The sequence below is a fragment of the Rhinichthys klamathensis genome, unplaced genomic scaffold, assembly GCF_029890125.1.
Source record: "Rhinichthys klamathensis goyatoka isolate OS25496 unplaced genomic scaffold, OSU_Roscu_1.1 h1tg000240l_1, whole genome shotgun sequence".
Classification (NCBI taxonomy): domain Eukaryota; kingdom Metazoa; phylum Chordata; class Actinopteri; order Cypriniformes; family Leuciscidae; genus Rhinichthys; species Rhinichthys klamathensis.
In genome coordinates, this window is record NW_026606762.1 from 2,550,062 (window position 1) to 2,576,503 (window position 26,442).

At 37.5% G+C, this 26,442-nt stretch overlaps 3 protein-coding genes across 5 annotated transcripts in view; 2 read left to right on the top strand and 1 right to left on the bottom strand.

Annotated features, from left to right (window-relative positions):
• The window catches only part of dennd5a (DENN/MADD domain containing 5A), a 74,827-nt gene extending 71,833 nt beyond the window's left edge, over positions 1 to 2,994 (top strand). For all 3 annotated transcript variants that reach the window (XM_056265775.1, XM_056265773.1, XM_056265774.1), the window contains 2 exons: positions 708 to 876; positions 2,484 to 2,994. In XM_056265775.1, coding sequence (XP_056121750.1) covers positions 708 to 876; positions 2,484 to 2,667 — 353 coding nt within the window. In that variant the 3' untranslated portion in view covers positions 2,668 to 2,994. The remainder of the gene's footprint in view (positions 1 to 707; positions 877 to 2,483) is intronic.
• A 2,309-nt stretch (positions 2,995 to 5,303) lies between these two features.
• sinhcafl (SIN3-HDAC complex associated factor, like) lies at positions 5,304 to 11,201 on the top strand. Its single transcript, XM_056265771.1, has 6 exons — positions 5,304 to 5,410; positions 6,673 to 6,811; positions 7,079 to 7,178; positions 7,262 to 7,376; positions 9,282 to 9,432; positions 9,517 to 11,201. Exons 2-6 carry the CDS (start codon positions 6,684 to 6,686, stop codon positions 9,692 to 9,694), a joined length of 672 nt encoding a protein of 223 aa, XP_056121746.1. The 5' UTR covers positions 5,304 to 5,410; positions 6,673 to 6,683; the 3' UTR covers positions 9,695 to 11,201.
• Positions 11,202 to 12,713: 1,512 nt separating this feature from the next.
• Positions 12,714 to 22,614, bottom strand: adgrg3 (adhesion G protein-coupled receptor G3; the record flags this gene model as incomplete). Its single annotated transcript, XM_056265787.1, has 8 exons — positions 12,714 to 13,095; positions 15,390 to 15,676; positions 15,759 to 15,855; positions 18,296 to 18,567; positions 18,648 to 18,763; positions 18,874 to 18,965; positions 22,351 to 22,399; positions 22,501 to 22,614. Coding segments are annotated over 8 exons (1,152 nt in total), but the record flags the coding sequence as incomplete, so codon positions are not given.
• Between the last annotated feature and the right edge of the window lie 3,828 nt (positions 22,615 to 26,442).

Sequence of the window (26,442 nt, forward strand, 5' to 3'; positions counted from 1 at the left end):
TTGAGACGTGTTAAGGTGTTTCCATTCATTTTCTCACCGAATTTCACAACATTCAAGCCAACATTTGCGAACAAAGTTTTACTAGGCAAAATGGATCGCGCCATAATAACGTTTCCATCCGCGTTTATCGCAATCAATCGAATTGTACTGTTTCCATAAGGCATTTTTCATTCGATATCACTTAATGCGGATAAAAACGTGTGGATGGAAACATAGCTAGTACAGACATTAATAGTATTACAAAAAAATATTTTCAAATAAATGCTGTTCTTGTGAACTTTTCTATTCATTAACGAATCCTAAAAAAAATTGCTTTTGTCTTTTTGTCCACAAAAATGTTAAGCAGCACAGCTGTTTTCAACATTGATGATTATAATAATAAATGTATCTTGAGCATAAATCCACATATTATAATGATTTCTGAAGGATCATGTGACACTGAAGACTGGGGTAATGATGCTGAAACTTCAGCTTTGAATCACAGGAATAAATTACACTTTCACATTTATTCAAATGGAAAACGGCTATTTTAAATTGTAATAATATTTCAAAATATTACTATTTTTACTGTGCATCTTGGCGGTCTGTAGTTTGCAGCTGAGACTAGGAGTTTGTTATAACCTAAATCCTATTGGGAACATGAAGGAGACCTCAAAATGTTGCAAATGATCCTAAATCCTTCTGTTTCATATTCTGTATTGCCACAGAAAAATCACAGGTTTACTTTGAGAGTGCGGAGCAGAGTCAGATGACCCAGGACGAGAACTGGCTGATGAGAGTCCGTCATTTCTGCCATTTCATGCGCGCCATCAACAGCACACCCAGAAACATCGGCAAAGATGGGAAGTTTCAGATGCTCGTGTGTCTCGGGGCCAGGTTGGTCATTATTTGAGTAGATTTTTTTTACTGTTTTTGAGTATTTCTGAATTTTAAAGTGCCCATTTAATGCTCCTTTACAAGTTCGTAACTAATTTTGGTATCTGCTACAAAATATTTACATGATTTAAAGAAAAAGAAACACTAATTTTTCCATACATTTCTGCAGCACCTCTTTCACCCTCTGCCTGAAACACTCTGTTTTAGTTCCTGTCTAATTACAAGCAATAGGACAAAAAACTACAATAGACACAAATGAAATAGACCTACCTGAAAACGTCAAACACTAGAAATAAGAAAGACTACATTAATTGTATAAAGTAGTCAAATGTACAAAAAACACTGCATACTCTTCATTGTGTAAATTAAATATTAATTTATTCCAAGTTACAAAAGTGATTCAGTCAAGAGCAGTGAGAGATTGTTTGATTAACATTAATGACACAGACGGCAGCTGGTTTATTAGGCTGCTGTCACTTTAAGACCAAATGCACGAATCTAATATACTGATACGTTTTCTTTCTCAGCTGTTGATGACAGGCATTTTGACACATTGTGTGTATTTGACCGTTCAAGCCCAAAAAGAACTCATTTCAGTTCTCACGCGCTGTATGAGCAGTGGCTTTATGTGTGCGCTCAGAAAACATCTCTTAGTGCGCCATATACAGAAATGAGTTTTCCTTCACTGCTTATTGTGCTTGAACGAGGCTTAAAAACGCATTAAACAATGACGGGACAGCACGGCATAGTCACTTGAGCATAACCGCGATAGAAATTTCTCTCTGAAATTTCTACAGGTTGACGCATTTCTACCGGTTTATCGTGTCTACTGGTATATAGCCCATCCTAGGGTGGGACTTGTCCTCCTTAATGTCTGAGGTGGTTACGGCCCAGTAGTGAAGTTACAAAAATAATGGAAGGACTACAGCTAACAATTTTTGCTTCCCAGAATGTTCGTTTTTAAGGTTTGTTTTTGGACATTTTTCTTAACGGAAATAGAACGTTAGTTTTTGGTTTGTAGAACGTTATTCTAACGTTACGTTAACGTCCCCCCCCAATGTTATTTTAACGTTATTCTAACGTTTACCTAACCTCTTTACTCCAATATCATAACCCCACCACACTACCCATTATAGTATAAGCCGTATTATGGACGTCTATAATCAGTATCATACAGCATTAAACAAAATAACCGTTTTGGAACGTAAGGTATTTTTAGGTTATTTAAAAATAACCACCCTGCAACATTTTGGGAACATTATTTTATGGTTGCAAAAAATAAAACCTAAAAAGAACAATCCTATAATGTTCTTTGGTTCTGAAAAAATAACCAAACGGAAACCAAATAGTAACGTTATTCATGACGTTATACAAGGGGAACGTTGTGTTTGCTGGGACTTGCTGTTCTCTGGTGGAGAGATCGACACCCTTCGACTTTGTAACTTTGCAGAATATTTACATGAACAAACAGCAACTGTATATTACACACTAAAGGAAAGGTAAAATCAGAAAAAGGCATATTAAATGTGCCCTCGTTTGAATTGACATGCTCTTTTGTCACATGGATCAGTCACATCTGCTGACTCCTGTTGTCTTTCTGCTTGCAGAGATCACCTGCTGCACCACTGGATCGCGCTCCTCGCCGAGTGTCCAATCACAGCACAGATGTACGAGGACATGGCGCTCTTAAAGGACCATTCTCTGGTGAACTCTCTGATTCGAGTGCTACAGACTCTGCAGGAATTCAATATCACTCTGGAGGCGTCTCTCGTCAAAGGCATCGGGATCTAACGCCGTCTCTATAAAGAACTAACACACAGATCAGCGGGACCATGGACTAACTTTTTTTTTTTTTTACATGGAGAGACTTGAACAAAAGGACTTAACCTGGCTTACGTTAAAGCTACTGTCATGTTTGCCATATATTAAGTGCAATGAGTCTTTTCAAACGTGTCATAATTTGTATCAACTGACATTCAAATACGTCCTCTATTTTGATCCATACGTTTCTGGAAAGGTGAAAACTCCCACCTGTGCTATACCGTTTTATTGAAAGCTCAATATTTTTCGTTGTTGTTGTGGACTGCTGACAATGGCTATATTTAAAAGGGAAACATGTAAGAAAAACTGTTATTATATTTTCAGAGAAGAACAGTGTTATTTTGATACGTGTCAGGTTGCTTGCTCTGTGCTCTAATCGAATCCATACTGTCACCATGCAGAGTTTGAAGCAAATGATGTAGAAGTATGCTTTATAAGTACAACTTGTGGGGAATTCATATTTTACTTAAAAAAAAGAAAGAAAGAAAAGATAAGAAAAATGGAAAAGGCTCTTCTTTTTTTTTTTTTTTTTTTAAACAATGCCAGAGGCTTTTGTGATTTCAAATGCAAATCAGTTTAAAGAGATAGTTCACCCCATAAATTACACTACCGGTCAAAGTTTGGAAATTATGTTTTTTTGTTTTTTTAAAGATGTCTCTTCAGCTCACAATTGTGAAACATTATTACAATTTTAAAGAACTGTTTTCTATTTTAATAAAAATGTAATTTATTCCTGTGATGCAAAATTTTTAATTTTCAGCATCATTACTCCAGATTTCTGAAGGATCATGTGACACTAAATAGCTGGAGTAATGATGCTGAAAATTCAGCTTTGATCACAGGAATACATATATATATATATATATATATTTTAACTATAGAGATAGAAAACAGTTATCTTACATTGTAATAATATTTCACAATATTATTGTTTTTACTGTATTTTTGATCAAATAAAGGCAGTCTTTGTGAGCAGAAGAGACTTGAGTCAGTCACCATTTACTCATTCCTAACCCTCTTTCTCTCTTGCCCATACAATGAAAGTGAATGATGACCACAGTGTCCACAGTTCATTAAATGGGAAAAGAGCAGCTTGAACTTTCATATAAATATCTCCTTTTGTGTTCCACGCAGGAAAAGGGTGAACTGTCTTCTTAAGCTTATTATGATCCCCTAAAATCATAGATACGACTTCTGAAAGTGATGTCCAAACATATTTTATGAGAGAGACTGTAAAAACTAAGAACAATCAACGTAGAAAGGATAACATTAGCGTTTCACCTAATAAGCAGTTGCAGCAACCGATGTATCCTTTCAAAGCAGCGTAACACTCTTTAGCCCTCAGGTCTCGACTGTGGGCGACTCTAATGCCATATTTAAAGTAGAATTAAACTGGCACAGCTGCTGTGTTTGTGTCCCTAGTTAAACCCCAGCAGCCCCTCTGTTTCTGCTATGCAATATTTACAGCTCCAACAGTTTGTTATTGAATACTGATTACAAATATTCGCCTGTTTTTAGAGTGTAGCATCATTCGTAGGATATACCTTGGAGAAGCACATCAAAGGCTGATTGATATTCATGTGCCAATTTCATGATGAATGTTCTGGTTCCTGTTCAAACACAGCTGGCATGATCATTCTGGGAGTTTTTCTTTCTTTCTTGTGTTTTATCTCGATACATTTATAGACAAAGCAGTGTAATGTAGTGTTAAATATTGAACAATTGTGTACAGTGTATAAAATGTATTAAAGGTGACAATTCAATATGGTTATGAATGATGCTTCTGCTTTTTTTTTAATGATGCAAGTTTTTGACTTTCATCAAGAGCAAAATCTGTTTTGATTATATCTTTGCAGTACAATCAGTTAGTTTTTTTTTAAATTAAATATTTCCATGTCCTATGAGCAGCATTTGTATTAGACTTTTATTGTTTAATAGCCATATTAATAAATAGACTAAGTGGAATATTTTGTAGTATTAAAGGGGTGATTAAAAATGAGAAAAACTAAAAAAAAATCTCTCATTGCTGAACTTTATACTTAATACTTTCTTTCTAAGCACGTTTTTAAAAAAGAGGTTCACGAACTTCAACTTTAACGATATGAAATTGTATTTTTAAAATAAACTTTTAATGAGTTGTCAGGAAAACGTGCATGGACAAGTTATGTACCCATTTTAAGACTAATATCGTTAAAAAAAAAGGCTACTGCTGTTTTATAATGCTGGTCGGTCTTTAGGACTTAATGCAAACTGCGTTTCACTGAGTGAAAGACAAGACATAATAAAATCACTTTATCGGGAACATTACATTTCAGCGTGTTATATAATATAATAATATAATATAATATACAGACAGTCTCGTATTCCAAGCATTCGAGCTACAACCCAGTCTATGGCTACAACATAGCGGGAAACGAGTCGTCCATTCACACACATTCAAGTCACAACAAGAACAATGCGTTACGTGCGGAACGTTTGTGTACTTCCCCGGATGAAACATTCTTAAATGCCAAGCTCGAGCGCAGTGATTGGTTGAATGGATGTTTAAACTTGGCGTCTAAGCTCCTTATATGGTCTTCCTCCGACAAACCCCTTTACTCAATGTTTGTACGCAGGCCCCGCCCCCACCATTCATTTGTGTTTCTGTGTGTGGTCGTAGTAAGGCATGCGCAGTACAGACGAGTAAAACGGACGGAATTCAAAGTTTCTGACGGTAAGTCCTTTGTTATTGTTGCGAACTAACTATACGAATGTAGCATCTCGTTTTTAACTGGTTGTACTGTCAGTATTGGAGTGCGTAACATGTTGTGTGTGTAATGTTAGTGCGCTTACAGCGCGGTTATTTACATCAACAATGGGGCTTGGCGCGCGTGGATGTGGAGCGTGGCATGGTCGCGTGCTAACGGGCTAGCTGTTATTGTTAATGGGACGCGCGTTTGGCGCTCGCTCACTGTTTGGGCAAGTTTACAATAGCTATCGTATTCAAACCGTATTTTAACGGTAATATCCTCCGTATGCTTTTTAGAAACAGTTTCCTAAGCGATTTAAAAGCGCACGTGAATGTTAATTTACGACACATGTCCGTGTAGCTTTCTTTTGGTTTCAATGTATGCAAATATGGCGCGAACGAACTAATAAAAAAACATAAATCCGAGCATACTGTATGTTACAATTCATCTAAATAAATATTTTGTAATGTGTGGAGTCTTTGTGAATGAGTAATGTCATGTTTGGTGCTGTTTTTCCAGCGTTTGTGTTGATGTATCAAGTGCGTTTATGTTCATTATATTATGAATAACGTTAGCTTATATCGTTTAAGAGGTGTTTTTAAGTAGCCCAGTGTTTTTATTCCTGGTGTTTTGTCTAAAACCCCGTGAACAGGAGCCCATTTAATGGTACTTTCGATTTTACAACTCCGCCTATTTCACCCGTTTCGCCTTGTCAAAATTCCCAAAGGAATTCTTCCCATTTAAGTTGGCGTTTAGTCTCTCCAAATAATGATAATCCAACAAGAATCAAATACTACCAGAAAAGGACAAAATAGGAACTGATTTATCCAGTAGGACATGACTTGATTCTTCGAGGATTCCTGGGTTCCCAGTTAGTTTAAAATCCCATTATTGTTCTTTCTAGGATTTTTCCAAATAATCAAATCCCAGTGCACACATGTTGTTTGTTTTTCTCGTGCGAGTCAATGATCGTGTATTAAAGGGTGGCTGGAGCGAAAGGCTTTTGTCAAACATCAAAAGTAGGTCATTGCTGCAGACGAGACGGGTTCAGAGCAAACACGGGTTTTTAATCCCAGACGCACGCTTGTGATTCTGCATTTTTTCTTCGTAACTTCTAGTGCACAACGCGATGAAAAATTAAATTGTCAAGTTCAAGAGATATATTTGTTCCCCCGCCCCCTTCAATCCCCCGCGCAAAACGAGCAGGAGACCTTTTGTTTTAATGACGCTCTCCATTCATTTCTAGAGCCCGTAAAGATGTTCGGCTTCCATAAATCCAAGATTTACCGCAGTAACGAGGGTTGTTGTATTTGCAAAACCAAGTCATCAAGTTCTCGGTTCACTGACAGCAGCAGATATGAGGAAAACTTCAGACTCTGCTTCGGGTAAGTGTTTATCCATGACTCTGCTTGTATCCCCCCAAAAAATCACAATCACAATTTTTGATCCTAATCTATTGGAATTAAATAATATCATACTAGATGAGTTTTAATTTTTTCCAGCTTATGTGATCCCACTGGGATTGTTTCCAAAAAGAGGAATTCCATTAGCATTTGTTTTTTGATCATATGTAAGACAATTCTTGATGTTATAAAAATGAGTTCTGTCCTTAAATACATTTTCTGTCATTCATATTGCGATATTTTTCATAGTCTGGCAGAGGATCGGGTTGGAGACATCTGCAACGCTTGTGTGCTGCTGGTCAAACGCTGGAAGAAATTACCGCATGGATCAAAGAAGAACTGGAATCATGTAAGGGACCGTTTTCTTGTTTTCACTGGAATCATCCATTTTCATTCAAGACATTTTGAGAATAATCTTGTTTCCCTCGCAAGGTGGTTGATGCCAGAGCAGGACCTGGATTCAAGCTGACCAAACCCAAGAAAGTCAAAAATAGTGATGGAAAGAAGAAAAGTAAACTGAAGAAGCTTCATAAGTTCAAAAGACAAAGTGAGTTGCACTTAAAAAAAAAAAAAAAATCTAATCTCATGACTGTTCATATATCAATAATTTGGCGAATTGGTGGCTAATCCGTATGATTTAATTTGTACGTTTTAAGTGCAATTTGCTTATGCCCCAGTGACAGGTATGTTTATTGGTGGACTGTCGAAAACATTTTTTTTTAAGGGATAATTCACACTAAAATTAAAATGAAGTCATCATTTACCCACCCTGGTGTTGTTCTAATGCAATATGCCCTTTTTTCTTTTATGGACCACAAAAGGAGAATAAAAAGAAGAGAAAAAACCCCATAACTCTTGCACTCGTCCATATAATGACATTGAATAGCAACCAGCATCAAGCTTTTAAAAAAAATGCAGTAATGATCCTATGTGACGCGTTTTTTGGGGTGTACAGTAGGGTTTGGTGAAAAACAAACCGAAATTTTACGTATTATTTAACGGATATCCTGAGCTTGGCCGTTGGGCTTCTGTGCTTGACCGCGCGTTCTTGAATCGCGATTAGCGCCGCAGTTCACAGTTCGCCCCAGAAAAAAACACAAGTTATGAGAAATCAAGATGAATAAAAACGCGTCATGAAATGCGATCCACGAACCTTCTTTTCTGAGGTGAATCTAAGAAGTGATCGCGTTCACGTCGGTCAACGGTCATCTGACAAACGGAGTTGAGATATTACACGATGCTTTTTTTTGGATTTGCATTTCATGTCGCGTGTTTATTCATCTTGATTCAACTTGTGTGCTTTTTCGGAGTGAACTGCGGCGAGACAGTCGAGCACAGAAGACCAACGGCCAAGCTCAGGATTTTCATGAAAGGGATACTCCACTTTTTTTGGAAATAGGCTCATTTTACAACTCCCCCAGAGTTAAACTGTTTTACCGTTTTTGAATCCATTCAGCCGATCTCCGGTTCTGGCGGTACCACTTTTAGCATAGCTTAGCATACATCATTGAAGTGGACAAGACCAGACCAAGACCAGTGGAGTAATGATATGACGCAGCGCCTGAAAATAGTTCCGTTGTGTTGACGGAAGGTGGCCTATTTTCAGGCGCTGCGTCATATCATTACGCCTGCTGCTCTCATGGTACGGCAGTAAAGTTTCTTGATTATTACGCAGGAATGAGAGTATAGTTCCTAGCCACATCAGCCTAGAAAATCGCAACTTTACATTTTCCGTCGGTCTTAGTGCACGATGTAACTACATAAGAGTCAATAGGAAAAATATCGAAACTCTTTGGTCATTTTTTTTTTAGAAATGCTAATGGTCTTGTCCACTTCAATGATGTATGCTAAGCTATGCTAAAAGTGGTACCGCCAGAACCGGAGATCGGCTGAATGGATTCAAAAACGGTAAAACTCAACAGTTTAACTCTGGGGGAGTTCTAAAATGAGCCTATTTCCAAAAAAAAAAGTGGAGTATCCCTTTAAATACATACAATTTTGGTTGTTTGGTACCAAACCCTATCAAATAAAACCAGAACACTTGGAAAATACGAAATGTCACATGAGATTATTCTGTGATATCGGGCTGTCTAGTAATCATTTAATTAATCGAGTAGTCAGATACTTTTTGTGTGGTAATAAAATAGACCTAAACGAAGACCTAAGCCTTTAAAATGACTTAAAATACTTGTATAATAACAATGAGGCAATAATATTCGGTTCAAAATATTATTAAAAGTGTCAAAAGCAAGTAATAATTTATAGAATAATATAAACAATCATCTTATGCACATTCTGTATAATAACAAACGGCCTGGTGTTACACACTGTTCTCCTACCATTCACATCGCACAAACTAATCCAAAATCGCCACCTAAAATGGTTGTGTTTTCCAGTGAGCTTGTGTTTTTGCAGATGGCATGTTGATATGTTTACCGTCATGTCTTGACAGATTCAGATGCCCACAGCACCACATCCAGTATGTCTCCGTCTCAGTCTCCCAGCCACAGTAACCAATCAGATGACGGCTCAGACATCGAGACCAAACAGAGACGTCCAACCCCGTCTGGGTTCTCCTTTCTCGACCTGTCCTACTGGAAGAGGTATTCTTCTTCTCCTTCTGTTTACCAATGCGTGTTGACATCCTAGTGGTTGAGCAGAGGAATAACACCATCGATACGTTTCAGGCAGAAGGTGTGCTGTGGGATTGTCTACAAGGGCCGTTTCGGTGAGGTGATCATCGATCCTCGTCTCTTCAAGCCCTGCTGTAACAAGAAGCGTCCCGCTCTGGCATCCTCCTCGGACTCTCAGCTCTCCCAAACACTTCCTTCCCCTCTCCCAGAGGTCATGAAGGAGGCCTGGTGATCCACCCATCACACCCTCCTTGAGGCCCTCATAGCTTTGTCTCCAGTGGTAGACTCTGATATCTTCCCTTTGTTAGATAACTGTGTATGAGTTGAGTTTTCCCATTGCTTTTGTATTATTATTTTTTTATGCCTATTTTGTAAAATGCAATTTTTGTACCTTTTTTTTATGTTTTATATATAACCGTAAAAGGAGAAAAAATTGGGCATTAGGACATATTTATAGGTCTGAGTTAGGAAATTTAATGTAATCCATTTTTTTTATTACTGTAAATTTTTTTTGGGAGTTACCAGTGTTTTGTAAATATAATCTTATTTTCCATTCCAGTGCACCAAAAGACTTCTATTTGGCATTTAGTTTCACGGGTTGAAGATGAATAATGTAAAGTGCTATATATAACATTACAGCCAAGGCATTAATGAGATGGGTGTACTTTTAACTTAAGCAAATACAATATTTTACCTTGCAGTCTGCTCTGACTCGAGCTGTGAACTGTGCTCTGTTAAATCACACACACATGCATTTACTGACAAGGTTTCTTTGGGCACAATATTCACAATGTGAATTTTGGACACATGCTTGTAAAATCTCATTTATTTCTGGTTTGGCATAAAGATGTTTCTCAATATTTAAAATACGGTTACGGGTTTGTAAATCTTTAAAACCAAGATGCTAAAACGCATTATCTCAGAGTATTTAAACGGTTATCATTTACACAATGGCATATGAAAGCATGCATAATGTATTTGTAGGCATGATCCGTTTTATGACTGTTGTTGGTGTTTTTTTTGTTTTTTTTTTTATGTTATGTTATTGTATGAGAGTGTTATAATACAGAAAGTAAGAGATATAACTGATTGATGAATTTCCGACTGGCTTTACACTGTGTTTTTAACCACGTTTTCCATGTCTCAATATTGTACACTAAAGGTAATCGAAGATGAAATTGTACAGTCTTTCAGCCTTGATATATTGACTGCAGCCTTTGTTTTTGTTTTGTTTTTATTGTTACAGTTTGGATTAATCAAAATGTTGTCGATGTGACAGAAAAGCCTTTTTTTGGGCAGGGGGAAATTGCTTTGGCTCTGAACTTTGAGCAAGATTGTGGAGTTTATGAATTTGGTTAGGTTATTATTTGAATGAATGTTTATTTTTATTCACCAGCAATACTTTGAGTCAACTTTAGTGTTGACTTGATGCTCTCGTTCTCAAAATGCACGAGAGCGAATACAAGATGTCGATAAATTTCAGGGAAAAATGTTTTTTTGACTATTAATGTGGCACATTCTCAGTCAATGTGCCTTACCAGAGATTTAGCTGATCATTTCATTACGTTCATTTGTCATTTTTAACTTATGCTATTTATTCAAAGCTGTCTGTACAATTAATGCTGTAAAGAAGTTTTTGTGCACTTTCTTTTTTTATACTTTTTGTAATATTACCATTGATAAAATTTTGTATCTCAATTTTCCTCACATTGGTATTTTCATAAAACTTTTAAAGTAAATCTTGTCTTTGTCAGTTTTTTGGTAGTCTTCATTATATATATATTTTTTTAAATATGGGAAAACTGTAAGAAGAGAGAGGGATGTAGATTATGAAATATTTGTGTTATGCTGCGGACACACTCAAAGTCGGACATTCGACCTGTGAACTCGGGGTCTATCGATGGCGTCACTTCTAAGATGTCGGCTAACTGCCTTCAAGAGCATAAACGTAAAAACAAAGTTTATGTAATAATTCCTTACTTTTTGCTTTTCATCGTTGCTTTCAAACCGATTTTATGTTGTTTTTATTCTGTTTTGCCATATTTTACACAAAAACACGATGCTCTCGTTGTGTCGTGGCGACATCATGTGGTCAACATGTGAACGACGGTCTGAAGTGGGACGTTTCATTTGGGAGATTCCCAACCTCGTTTCCTAGTTATAAAAAATAGCACATGAACGCCCTCTCAAAGTCAAAATTTGAATGCGATGAGCTCGTAATCTCTTCTTCAGAAGTGGGAAGTAGGACATTTCGAATAGCGCGTGAAGGCAACCTTATAGACCAGAACTCGCCATTCTGAGGGGAAAAGGGCATAATGTTGAGTTTAAATCTTGCCATTCTATTTATATTGATATATAAACTCGGAATTGCGAGGGGGGAGGTCAGAATTGTGAGATAAAACTCATAATTACCTTCATTTGTTCTTTCATTCCGTGGCTTCCATAGACTGCTACTGAACAGTCAATTAGTCTGCCACGAAAGTGTGCTTTCTGTGTCTGAACACTAGGTGTTGCCGAAACTACACTGATCATCAGATATTCATCAGAACACACTTCTGATACCCATAATAATCCATCATACCTCAGAGTTTAATGATCAAAGTCCACAGTTAAGCTCATCATTGTATTGCTAGGCTACTCTTTTTCTTCTCATTTTTTTTTCTTATTTAATTTCATTTTATGTTAACCCATGTGTAGTTTTTGTTTTCTAATATTTGTTGTTTGCTGAGCATAGTGACTTTTTGTAATCTCGTTGTTTACAATGATAATAAAGCTCTATTCTATTTTGAGCTCTCCTGTTAAAGTTTATTTGATTGTTCTTTCATTTAAGAGCAAGGACCCCCAAATATGATAAAACCCTTGCAAAAATATAAAGCAATATATTTCCCTTAAGACTCATTTACTGTTTGATAAAATTCACAAAATATAGTGTCTCCTAAGAATAACTCACTTTTTTTCATTGTACTAAATATATGTAAAGTCAACAGGTTTTTTTTTTTTTACCCAGTCAAGTCACTTTTATTTATATAGAACTTTATATAATACAGAGTTTCAAAGCAGCTTTACAGTGATAACAGGAAAATAATGCATAACGGCTGTTGTTCAGCTGAAGTCAGTTCAGTGTTGATTCAGTTTGGTTGTAAAGTTAGAATGTTTTAGATTTATTTATTTGCATTTTTCACAATGGATATAGTTTATATAACTATATATATATTTATATATATATATAGAGAGAGAGAGAGTAAGCCAGAAGTGACATTGGCAATGAAAAAACACTATTCTGGAATTTAATTAAAAAAGGATATATCAACATTTAGAAATAAATACCCGCCTCTCCCCCCATTAAATCTATATGCAGATTTCCTATAGCGCCCCCTTACAGTCCCCCGAGGCTCTGCAGACCCCAGGTTAAAAATCACAAAGATCTAAATGAGTAAAATATTAATACAAAAGAAAAACATGAAGCTTTGATGGAGGGTCCACCTTTAAAACTCCAGAAGGCCGTTGGTTATCTTGTAGTCACATATTCTTCATTGCTCTGGAAGCTGACCTGAATGGTGCCTTTAGATGAGATTTGCTCCTCTTTCCGTGTTTGACACGTGAGAGTCAAAAACCAGATGAAAATAAAGATACCTAGAGGATAGGATGAAAAGAACAGTAATGCATGTCATTTTTCACTTTTTGTATTACATCTTTCATCACGAGCCCCTGCTTCACGGTGTTCATTTAGGGCCAAAAACACAAAACACCTGGCACTTCATGCAAAAAGTGTACAAAAGAAGCCTTTAAAAAAGTCTAAATGCTTATTTTTTTTTTTTGCAAAAGGCTCTTCTCTAGAGTACATTTTTCTGATTAACTACAGAGTTAATACACAATGAATGGCTTTTCAGAGATAAAACTAATGTTGCCTGACATTGTTCACAAGCGGTTTTACTGACGTCTTTCTGTGGTTGAAACCCTGATTTGATGAAATGATTATATGAGATTATATGTCTTGTCAGTCAGCGTGTTATCAGTGTCCTCTGTGGTCTGCAGTGTGAAGATGGACGTGTTGCGTGAGAACAGTGGCAATCGTGTGCGTTTCAGGCTGAATGCATGAGACTCGTTCAAACAGGCTAGTGCGCACCAAACGCGACGTGTTCTCAAATTAAAGGAGAAAATAAAGGCCTTTTTTCAATAAGGTGAAATAAAATAATAAAATGAAATTTTAGGGTGGCCAAATCAGATGTCAGTGATGTCAAGTGTGTTTTCAACAAACTCCTGGATTAACTTTGTTGATCCTGGAACAACATTCCAATCAACCAATCAGATTTGAGGGACAAGTTTACAGTGTATGTCAAGTCTACGGTTAGGGTTAGGGATAGGGATAGTGTTAGGACTTCATTTTGTTTTTGGACAGGAATGTTGTTCCAGGATCAACAAAAATCCAGAAATATATTGATCCTTGCTTGGCAAAATCCCCTCTCGCTCCGTCACGGCACAAGCAACACTAATACACGTGCAATTTTACTTCTGGTTTATTAAGGGAACATTTTGGGAATTAAATTTAATGAATGTATATTTACTGAGTAATCCACTATTTTGTAGAGGAGGGTCAAAATGACAATGTTCACCTGAAATTTGGAGTCAAATTACAGGGTGGTTAAAATGACTAGCAGCATCATTATTTTATTTTACACAGAGATTGGTAGGTCTGTTAGTTAAATCTGTTGCCTGCAGTGACTTAACCCTCTGGGGTCCTTCAGCCCAAATGGACCCGAAGCATTTAAATAAAAAATTATTAAAAATCATAGCTTCATCGGAATGGTCTGAAATTTGGTGACTTTGTTGGTACTTGGTATATGAACACCCAAAAAAATTGGGGAAAGGATTTGAATAGTCTAAGTGGTTGTAAAAAAAATAGTAACACTCAGGACCTTCGGGTCCAAATGGACCCCCATAGGAAATGAATGGGAAATTGGCAAAAATGTGAAAATACAGAGTTTTTTTGTGCGTACAATCTACAAATCAGCCACGATCCAGAAAAAAGCACACAACAGTGAATGGGTGAATCTATAAAACATCAAGAGTGCAAAACAGACACATCCACACACACACAAACACACTTTTATACACACAAACACACACACACACACACAGTTTTATACACACAAACATACTTTTATACACTTACACACTAATAAATTCAGATTATATATCTGTTTTGAAATTTTAAAATGCTCAGTGTGACCACCAGATGGCATCCATCTCATTTCAAAAATTGCTTTCATGAGGCCTAGGCTTGACTCTAAAATGAAATACAGCTTTAATAAAAAATAAAAATAAAAATATTAAAAAAGTATATTATATTCAATAGGAGAAAAAAGAGGTCATAATCACTGCATAAATATTAATTATAAATCATAAAATTATCTCAAAACACCAAAAAAGAAAAGAAAAATATGATAAAAAACAAGTAAAAAAAAAAACATTATGATTTTTTTTCATAAATATTAATCCCGCCCTTCAAGTCCATTTGATTCATTAAAGATATCCTTTTAGATTCTGGTTCTCAACAAACTTTTCTTTCGGCCCTCGATGGTTCAATCGCAGAGATATGGGGATCGTGATGCAGGTTCATGAGTAAATTGCTCAATTATACACATTTTCAGTGGCCAACAACTTATTATTTATGTTTGTCTTTCTTCAGAAAAAAATATAAACAAAATCATAAATTTGGTTTCTGAAATTTGGTTTTTGACATGGAATGACCTTAATTATTTTTTTGGCTTCATATGGAAATATGGTACACAATTGCAAAAAGTGTCCCACTCTAACACTAGCTGAAAAAAAAAAAAAAAATATATATATATATATATATATATATATATATATATACTTCTTTAACACATGCTTTTGTTTCAGTGAGCATTGAAACTAGTTCTTACCCTGAAAACTGTTGAGAATGGTGAACACATAGAGCGAAGTGAGACTCAATGGGCCGTGTGTGAAGAAGGCCAGACCCCACGGCACTCCCAGAACACAGCAGAGTCCCAGTAGAGACACCCAGTCTTTCCATGCCCTCCTCTGATGGTCTTTAACCTGAAGAGCCTGTGATCTCAACTGGCGCATCTTACCCAGCACCACCGCCAGCATAGCCATGTTGAAGAGCAACACCAGTCCCAGATAACCGTTCACTGTAATGTAGCTCACTATCGGTGTGGTCACCCAGCATCTACACCATAATAAAACACACACACGCTCAAGAGATGACGCAGAAAGAGAAGTGCAGTGTCATTTGAATAGATAGACCTTACAGATGTGTGGCTGTCATGTTTTCTTTATCCATGCTTAAGGAATATTTGCCATACGCCTTAGTCACACCGCATATCATCACTATAAACGTGGGAACACCTGTAGGAGAAGATTAATACAGTAAATAAATGTAATACACACTATGATCATTCACACTGAGACATCCAGGGGCCAAGCACCAAAGCTGCATAAGCACCTATTGCAATAATTGGCGTTCTTATTATTCTTCCGCTTCTTCTTATTATTTTTCCGCTCTGGAAGTCTATGGCCGCCCATAGAACTGCTTGCGGGAAACTTATGAAATTTGGCACACAGATAGAGAACAGTCTGAACATTAACCACAGCAATTTTGGAGTCTCTAACTCTATCCCTCTAGCGCCACCAACTGGCAAAATATTAACTTATGATTATGGCGTAAGGGCTGGAAATAAAAATATTTTTTTCCTCTGATTCCTTGGCTCACGATGATTCGATTGCATGCCCTGAAGGTGCTGAAAAAGTTTCTTGGCAGCGCCACCTTGTGGTCAAAAGCCATCATGAAATTTCCATAAATGCTATCTTTGGATTTAATTAGCTTATTGTAATGAAACTGGTCTTAATAGATTCCTTGGGTGGTGTCGAGAACATAGATATCAATTTGCCATAGTCGGCCGAACTTCCTGCCCACCATTTTGATTTTCTTTAAAAACATTATTTTTTCTAACTTATCCTAGGCCGTTCGTCCGATTTTCACCAAATTTGAGTCAGGTCACCTTTAGACCAAGCCGGCAAAAAGTTATGGATTTCGTGTCGATAGCCAAAACTGTTTTTGTGTAACGCATTAACAAAATTGATGGCATGATACCAAAACGACTCTGAGGCTGTATCTCTGCAATGCTTTGGCACGTTGACACCAAACTTTGTATATGTCATTGACACCTCACCACACCAATTTGGTCCACCTATTTACCGAAAGTGATAAAGCATTAAATCAAATTACTAAGGACTGTATTTATGATTTTTCAGGCATTTTGCCAAAAATGATCTTAATATGTCTTAAATTGCTCATTTGTACAGTTGGTTTGAATCTCCTAGCCATGATGGCATGACTTATCATGCTTTCTTTGTGCTTGGCCACATAATTGCTGCTATTTCATATTGCATTTAGATTTTTTTGTTTGATTCATCCAAATTTTGCCAAATTCTTTGACATTCCATGTTATTCAGTAAATTCCATTTTTATGACTGGATTCTGTGATTCCGTCCAATGCGTCGTGGAAATCGTAGGGCCCATGAGTAATGTGCACACTCACCTAAAGGATTATTAGGAACACCATACTAATACTGTGTTTGACCCCGTTTCGCCTTCAGAACTGCCTTAATTCTACGTGGCATTGATTCAACAAGGTGCTGAAAGCATTCTTTAGAAATGTTGGCCCATATTGATAGGATAGCATCTTGCAGTTGATGGAGATTTGTGGGATGCACATCCAGGGCACGAAGCTCCCGTTCCACCACATCCCAAAGATGCTCTATTGGGTTGAGATCTGCTGACTGTGGGGGCCATTTTAGTACAGTGAACTCATTGTCATGTTCAAGAAACCAATTTGAAATGATTCGAGCTTTGTGTCATGGTGCATTATCCTGCTGGAAGTAGCCATCAGAGGATGGGTACATGGTGGCCATAAAGGGATGGACATGGTCAGAAACAATGCTCAGGTAGGCAGTGGCATTTAAACGATGCCCAATTGGCACTAAGGGGCCTAAAGTGTGCCAAGAAAACACCCCCCACACCATTACACCACCACCACCAGCCTGCACAGTGGTAACAAGGCATGATGGGTCCATGTTCTCATTCTGTTTACGCCAAATTCTGACTCTACCATCTGAATGTCTCAACAGAAATCGAGACTCATCAGACCAGGCAACATTTTTCTAGTCTTCAACTGTCCAATTTTGGTGAGCTCTTGCAAATTGTAGCCTCTTTTTCCTATTTGTAGTGGAGACGATTGGTACCCGGTGGGGTCTTCTGCTGTTGTAGCCCATCCGCCTCAAGGTTGTGTGTGTTGTGGCTTCACAAATGCTTTGCTGCATACCTCGGTTGTAACGAGTGGTTATTTCAGTCAAAGTTGCTCTTCTATCAGCTTGAATCAGTCGGCCCATTCTCCTCTGACCTCTAGCATCAACAAGGCATTTTCGCCCACAGGACTGCCGCATACTGGATGTTTTTCCCTTTTCACACCATTCTTTGTAAACCCTAAAAATGGTTGTGCGGGAAAATCCCAGTAACTGAGCAGATTGTGAAATACTCAGACCGGCCCCTCTGGCACCAACAACCATGCCACGCTCAAAATTGCTTAAATCACCTTTCTTTCCCATTCTGACATTCAATTTGGAGTTCAGGAGATTGTCTTGACCAGGACCACACCCCAAAATGCATTGAAGCAACTGCCATGTGATTGGTTGATTAGATAATTGCATTAATGAGAAATTGAACAGGTGTTCCTAATAATCCTTTAGGTGAGTGTATATTGACTTCAGAATGTGAATTTGAACTCACCCCATCCCACCAGACTTAGTTTAAGCAGGTATCTCTTGATGTAGATGTTGAAGACCCGCACCAGCAGCAGGTACAGGTTAAAGCCCTCAATGGCTGTCCACGTGAAAGTGGCTAAAAGACACCAGTGTAGGAGAAGTCCTAGAGCCTGACACACTGAGCCAGTGTCTCCTTCACCCGAAAACCACACGCTGCACAAGAACGAGATGTGCAGCAAGAATAAGGAACCCGAGAGCTGAACATGAATGAAGACTGAATGCTCGCATTGCTTCTTCCTGTTGAGAGGATGGTGAGATGCATTATCTATTTATCTGTACCACAGAACATCTAATTCTGAAACTGTCAAGGGGCTTACCGTTGACACAGAAACATCACAATCATAAGGGCCGTGAATGCTATTGAAAGGGCTGAGCCAACGTATGAAATGTAGTTGAGATGGATTATATGAGACCCTTCAGGAATTTGAGGACTCTTTCAGAAACATTGAGGACAAAAGAGTGCATTCAAATCAGTCATAAGCAGCCATGTTTAATATGAAAGTAAATGTTTTTAAAAACAAAATAGGCCATCTTATGACTTACAATGAGCACTGCAAAAAAGCTCAGATGATTACAACTGCACACAAAGTCTCCGTTGTCAATGCTAGTCTCACAGCCGTCTGTGCTCCAGTTACCTGACAAACAGACACACACACACAGACACATTGCATATACACTAAGTCAATGCAAAAACATCTATTCGAATTAGAACTGTCTGTAAATAAGGACATTAGTTTCATAATGACTGTTACATAATACAGGTCATTCTCAGGAAACATTGACGTTGCAGATGCTATATCTGCTCCACTTTACACCTTCACACTACCTTTCCTGTCAACACAAGTGAAACCCCCCTATTAATCAACCAAACTTTAGTTGATGTGAAGCTTGGTCAACCAAATTTTATTTGGCCAGTTGGTTACAGATGAATAAATAAAAACTCCATGTGAAGCCATGCAGTCTGTGACGGACAGATTGTTAATAAAACTGGTCCATGTGGTAATTATGTCTGACAGAAAATCCAAACATTCGCCTATCATTCATCGACCTCAAACATGGCTTTAGCATTTAAAATATGTAAATATTAGTCTTAGCACTTATACTTAGCCACTAAATGTGTACATTAAACATTTTTAACCTGCATTTCTCTCTACCCACCTTATTTGTAACGTAAGAGCATGTGCTGCCATTTGTAACTTGAATGTGCGAATGTAACCAGAAAAAAAAAAGAAAAAAAAGTTTCTCTTTTCAACCATAGTGAACTTCTCAAAAAAGAATGTCCATGGGGTGAAATGTATAATAGTAATTAGGCTGGGTATGAGTAGTAATTGGGTTTGTTTTAAATAGTAATTGAGCTGGGTATGAGTAGTAATTGGGCTGGTTTTGAGTAGTAATTGAGCTGGGTATGAGTAGTAATTGGGCTGGTTTTGAGTAGTAATTGGGCTGGTTTGAGTAGTAATTGGGCTGGTTTGAGTAGTAAGTGGGCTGGGTATGAGTAGTAATTGGGCTGGGTATGAGTAGTAATTGGGCTGGTTTTGAGTAGTAATTGGGCTGGTTTGAGTAGTAATTGGGCTGGTTTGAGTAGTAATTGGGCTGGTTTTGAGTAGTAATTGGGCTGAGTAGTAATTGGGTTGCTTTTGAGTAATAATTGGGCTGGTTTGAGTAGTAATTGGGCTGCTTTTGAGTAATAATTGGGCTGGTTTGAGTAGTAATTGGGCTGGTTTGAGTAGTAATTGGGCTGCTTTTGAGTAATAATTGGGCTGAGTAGTAATTGGGTTGCTTTTGAGTAATAATTGGGCTGGTTTGAGTAGTAATTGGGCTGGTTTTCAGTAGTAATTGGGCTGGTTTTCAGTAGTAATTGGGCTGGTTTTCAGTAGTAATTGGGCTGGTTTTCAGTAGTAATTGGGCTGGTTTGAGTAGTAATGGGTTTGTTTTGAGTAGTAAGTGGGCTGGGAGTAGTAATTGGGCTGGGTATGAGTAGTAATTGGGCTGGGTATGAGTAGTAATTGGGCTGGGTATGAGTAGTAATTGGGCTGGTTTGAGTAGTAATTGGGCTGGTTTGAGTAGTAATTGGGCTGGTTTGAGTAGTAATTGGGCTGGTTTTCAGTAGTAATTGGGCTGGTTTGAGTAGTAATGGTTTTGTTTTGAGTAGTAATTGGGCTGGGTATGAGTAGTAATTGGGCTGGGTATGAGTAGTAATTGGGGTCTGGTTTTGAGTAGTAATTGGGTTAGTTTTGAGTAGTAATTGGGTTAGTTTTGAGTAGTAACTGGGCTGGGTATGAGTAGTAATTGGGCTGGGTATGAGTAGTAATTGGGCTGGGTATGAGTAGTAATTGGGCTGGGTATGAGTAGTAATTGGGTTAGTTTTGAGTAGTAATTGGGTTAGTTTTGAGTAGTAATTGGGCTGGGTATGAGTAGTAATTGGGCTGGGTATGAGTAGTAATTGGGCTGGGTATGAGTAGTAATTGGGCTGGGTATGAGTAGTAATTGGGCTGGTTTTGAGTAGTAATTGGGTTAGTTTTGAGTAGTAACTGGGCTGGGTATGAGTAGTAATTGGGCTGGGTATGAGTAGTAATTGGGCTGGTTTTGAGTAGTAATTGGGTTAGTTTTGAGTATAACTGGGCTGGGTATGAGTAGTAATTGAGCTGGTTTTGTTATACTGACCTGTTAACCCTGGCCTCAGAATGCAAATTGACGCTGGTGAAGCAGGACGCACATGTTCTCTTCTTAAGGCTGGTTCACACAGAACGTGTTTTTGCCGTTAAAAACATGAGATGCCGGTTAATGGAACGGGAAAAAAAGCACAAGGTCTAGAGACCTGTTTTTTAAAAATTGAACTTCTTTTAACTTGAGCACTACGTTTTTATAACGCTGTGTTGTGTGCGAGACGCTGCAAAAGACACGAGCGCAACAGTTAAAGACGTCCGTCTAGTGCGTGTTTACATTGAAAAACAATGGGAAAGTAGCCCAAATGGAGGTGAACTGATCCTTAACTGTTGTCCTTGCCATGAAATTTCTAATGGGCAGAATTAGATTAGCTACATAAAACCGGTGCCGTGACCCAGATAGAAGTAAGGTTTAGGAGAGTTATTTTACCTATACAAAAACTGTCTGTTCTTCTTTTTTATATTTTAAAGGTTCATTATTATAGTTTAGTATAATAAGGACCTCCAGGATACAGTATATTTAAGTGATTAAATTAATAGAAAGGTGTGACTAGTAAACTAATTGCTTAAATGAACGACTACCAGTTGACTATGAAAATCATTCGTCATGGGCAGCCCTATAAACTTTAACTACATTGAAAAGCATGCTATATATAACCATACAGTGGTTAAATAAGACCAAATTTGCCCTTCCTTCCCTAATCAAAAACCTCAGACTTGAGTTGTGTTCTATCAACTATCTGCTATTTTCTCACAGAACAACTTACTTGATCTGCATTCTTGTTGCATACAACCCTAAAGCATTTTGAATTGACACCAAACAAGAAAGTTTCATTTTTTTTAGTAGTGCACTCTTTTTAATTAAAAAATTAACCCAACGGCTGGGTTTGTCCACATTTGACCCAAAGTTGGGTTGAAACAACCCAGCATTTTTTTTAGAGTGTGTGTTTTAATAAAAGGAACCAGAATTTAAAGAATTTAAATGAATTCCAAATTTACAAAATATGACGGGGCTGAAATAATGCGCTTTCACAAGATTGTGATTACATTTTGTGTACTGGTGTAATAGTTTAACAATCAACCATTGAAAAACCCATATATTTTTGACGACTAATGTGTATATTAGGGGCTTCATCCATCCTGTTACTTTGGGCCTGAGGTGGGAAAAAAAAATTTCTTCAAATATATATTTTAACAAAAAAAAAAAAAACACACACACACACACGCAACTTGCACTGCTTTAGAGATTGACCTAGATGCTAAAGGATAGTAAACTTGGTTCAGTTTATGTAGAGAGGTTTCATGCTTAATAATACATTTTTCGCTCTGAAGATGGTGTGAAAATCATACTGACCTCTGCCATTTCCATCGAGATGCCAGTAGACACAGAGTCCACTTTCATTCTGCAATAATGAAGTTGCACTTTTACAGAAGTGAAAACTGGCAGTTGTTTAAAAGAAACCACACGGTCAAGCTGTATTTTTATGGTGTGAAAGCATCTCACCTCACTGCTATTCCTGAATCTGAGCTGAACAGCCTGAGAAAGGTTGCGAACTTCATTCTTACCAAGCCAAACTCCCAACACGTTTCGCCCATGCAATACTGGGTCTGTCTTATTTATGTAATTTCCCTTCTGTGTCAATACCAAAATGACAAATGATCCCAAGAATAAACCAATGTTATGAAATGCAGATGTACCACAAAGAAGATAAATTCACATTTAATTTGAAAAAAAGTTTTTGGAGGACAGAGATAAAGTACTTCTGTGTACCTCGGTGTCTGAACTGCTGCTCACCCTGAAGATGTTCTCATTGAGAAGAGACACAATCAAATTCACATCTGTATCATTGTTTCCCCCCTGTTCATTTCTGCTCCTTTGTAATGCTTCGGAGGAGATGTTGATTATATATCCTTTTTCTGTATCCAGTGTTGCCTGCAAAAACAAAGGTGAAGACAACATCCAGATTGATCTTCCTGTATTAAAACCATATTGACACTTGAAGTTCTGTTTCTTGTTTTACACGTTTATAAATCAGAATACACAAATATACATGTGTGTGATGGTACTATTCAAACATGGACTTTGTCTGTGGATTGTGTATTGCATGTTAAATCATGTTTAAAAAGTATATATTTAGTCTTACCTCTGAGGAGTCAATTCTTTTAAAGAAATAGTTTGGCCTATATACTCGCGATTTGGATTGGTTGCATTGTCTCATGTCCCGTTCTATACACCTGTTAAAAACATACTTTATGCGTTTAAGCATTATAAACTGACAGCAAGCTTTCCGTTAATACATTTCAGCCCGTTCTCATCCTTTGGCGTCATACATGTGACGCTTTGTACATTTCGTTGAAATCTTACGCACATGGCATCCTTTATGTGGCATTGAGCTCTGGTTGGGGGGGGGGGGGGGGGGGGGGGGGTTAAGTGTATGTGTTTGTAGATGTCAAGCGCTCCCGAGAACCCCAGTAACCAGAGCGGCCTGAGCATAAAATTAGGGGTTTAAAGGTATGAAGTGTTTGTTTATTTAAATGTGTACATTATTTAGGTATTATTATGATTCATTGATTTAAAGGGATACTCCACCAGTTTTTCTTATTAAACTATGTTATTCCCTTAACTAAGACGAGTTGATACATACCTCTCTCGTCTCAGTGCGTGCACTATATCGCTCTGTATTGCCGCAAAACTATGTTAGCACTTAGCTTAGCCCATGCATTAAATATGGGCCAAGCAGAGAAGCGACCAAACACTTCCACGTTTTCCCTATGTAAACACAGTTACTCGAGTAGTGTAACTTGACCTGGGCTGGTGACACAAAATAAACCGTTGCGCTTTTCTAAGCGTTTAAAATTGATGACTATATTGTATGGCGGAATACCATAACAAGTGCTTTTGAGCACTTCGACTTGGCGCAATAATATCTTCACCCGTGAATAGTCCTCTTACCGGCTCCCGCTTCCTCTCCCCCTCCCTCTGACATTTCCGTCAATACAACCAACGTGACATGCGCCGGTAGTAGTAGTTTGAGCGGAGTTGACGAAGTAACAGGTTGTTGGAAGCTAGTTTGTGTACAATAATGGTTAAAGCGTGCATCGTAAAGGGTTGTGAAAATAAGGAGAATGTACATAGTGCTGTCATTTTTCACCGAATTCCAACACACCACATACAGCGGAGAGCTTGGTTAGCTGCTTTGAACAAGAATCCCAAAACACCATTGATGACTCTGAAGAAGTGGCGTGTTTGCTCCGTACATTTCACAAAGAAGGACTATACCTGCACAGGAACACGCCTAAAGGATGAGGCTACACCAACAATATTCAGATCACTTACAGAAAGCCCGTGGTCTTTCGCCAGCTCCGGTCTGTTCTGGATCATATCTTTCTTGCCTCTCACGGTCCACAAGAGCTAATTCCTCCTCCGTGTACTCGGGTTCAAACAGATATGGCTCTGGGTCTTCTACAAAGAAGTCATAATCATCTACAAAGTCTGCCATTGCAAATGATCTGCAGTTTGCTAATAGCACAGGTAGTAAAAGTCACGTTGGTTGTATTGACGGAAATGTCAGAGGGAGGGGAGAGGAAGCGGGAGCCGGTAAGAGGACTATTCACGGGTGAAGATATTATTGCGCCAAGTCGAAGTGCTCAAAAGCACTTGTTATGGTATTCCGCCATACAATATAGTCATCAATTTTAAACGCTTAGAAAAGCGCAACGGTTTATTTTGTGTCACCAGCCCAGGTCAAGTTACACTACTCGAGTAACTGTGTTTACATAGGGAAAACGAGGAAGTGTTTGGTCGCTTCTCTGCTTGGCCCATATTTAATGCATGGGCTAAGCTAAGTGCTAACATGGTTTTGCGGCAATACAGAGCGATATAGTGCACGCACTGAGACGAGAGAGGTATGTATCAACTCGTCTTAGTTAAGGGAATAACATAGTTTAATAAGAAAAACTGGTGGAGTATCCCTTTAAGTGATGAATGTGAATTGATTTATTTGTGTGTGTTTTTAACAGATTGCCTCGGTTTTGATTTAATTTGTCCTATTTGGTGGAATGATTTGGTTATGTAGAGTTGATTTATTTTGAGCTTTTTTTAGGGCCGTCAAATGATTAATCACGATTAATCACATCCAAAATAAAAGTTTTTTTTACATAATATATGTGGGTGCACTGTGTATAATTATTTTGTATATATATAAATACACACACATGCATGTATATAAAATATTAATTTATATATAAAATATTTATATATAATATAAATTATATATAAATCTATATACAGTATATACATGAAAATATTTCTTAAATATATACAAGCATGTGTGTGTATTTATATATATAAAATAATTATACACAGAGCACCCACATATATTATGTAAAAAAAACTTTTATTTTGGATGTGATTAATCACGATTAATCATTTGACAGCCCTAGTTTTTTTTAGTTTTCTTTCTTTAAAGAAGTTATGCTTTATGCTTCTTCTTCTGAGAATGGCTGTTTAAACCCAGTTTTAGAGAATTTGATAATAAAAGCTGTATTTGTGAAGATATTTTTGTACGTTGTGATCAGTCTAAGCTCCCACACAACATTTAGCATCAATATGAGACACAGAACCCAAGGCGTCATAGAGGTGACGCTCGTCTAAATCCAACGCACATGGCATCGTTTAGCGTGAATATGAGACGCAGATCCCAAGGCGTCATAACCGTAACCCGACCCCAGACCTAAACCTACCCATAACAGTGCGTGTTATATTGACGCTAAAGGATGCAATGTGCGTAAGATTTCGACGAAATGTCATATGGCGTCACCGATATGACGCCAAAGGATGAGAATGCGTTGTACATTTCTGACCTCTCAAAATGTTGAAATCATTTGAAAACTTTTCACTTGTTAAAATAACTTACAGTGGAAGTGGAACTTCTTTATTTTCCATACATTTGTCTGGAACCTCATGACAAAACAAACGCGGACCTGTAGAAACTGATGTCATAATATTGGTGGTGAATTGTCTTTGTAATACATGAAAACCCAAACCGTAAAATTCAAACACATATTCACACAGATTTATAAAAACTCTTACATACTAGCAGTGCTGGGTAGTAACTTATTACATGTAAACTTGATTACGTAGTCTTCTTGTATTTAGATGCTTGTTATTAGATTACATTACGTTTTAAAATACTCAGTAATCAGACTAGTACATTTTTTATTGATTACATGATTACGTTATTCTCACATTGGCAGGGAATTAGAAGGGAGCGATACCTATGCATGTCATATTCATTATTCATTCTTTCAACTACTTTTTTATCCTTCAAATTTTTCTTTCTAAAAAAGCCTACTGCTTATATTTACCTTAAAAGAAGCATTTGATCTCTGAAATATATCTATATATCTGCATATCTAATCATCTCCTGACAAACACATTGATTAT

Excerpts from the sequence above, each read along its gene's own strand:
- sinhcafl (XM_056265771.1), top strand. The coding sequence starts at position 6,684 with ATGTTCGGCTTCCATAAATCCAAGATTTACCGCAGTAACGAGGGTTGT. Across the intron at positions 7,179-7,261 it reads CAAAGAAGAACTGGAATCAT|GTGGTTGATGCCAGAGCAGG; the intron begins GTAAGGGACCGT and ends TTCCCTCGCAAG. Across the intron at positions 7,377-9,281 it reads TCATAAGTTCAAAAGACAAA|ATTCAGATGCCCACAGCACC; the intron begins GTGAGTTGCACT and ends ATGTCTTGACAG.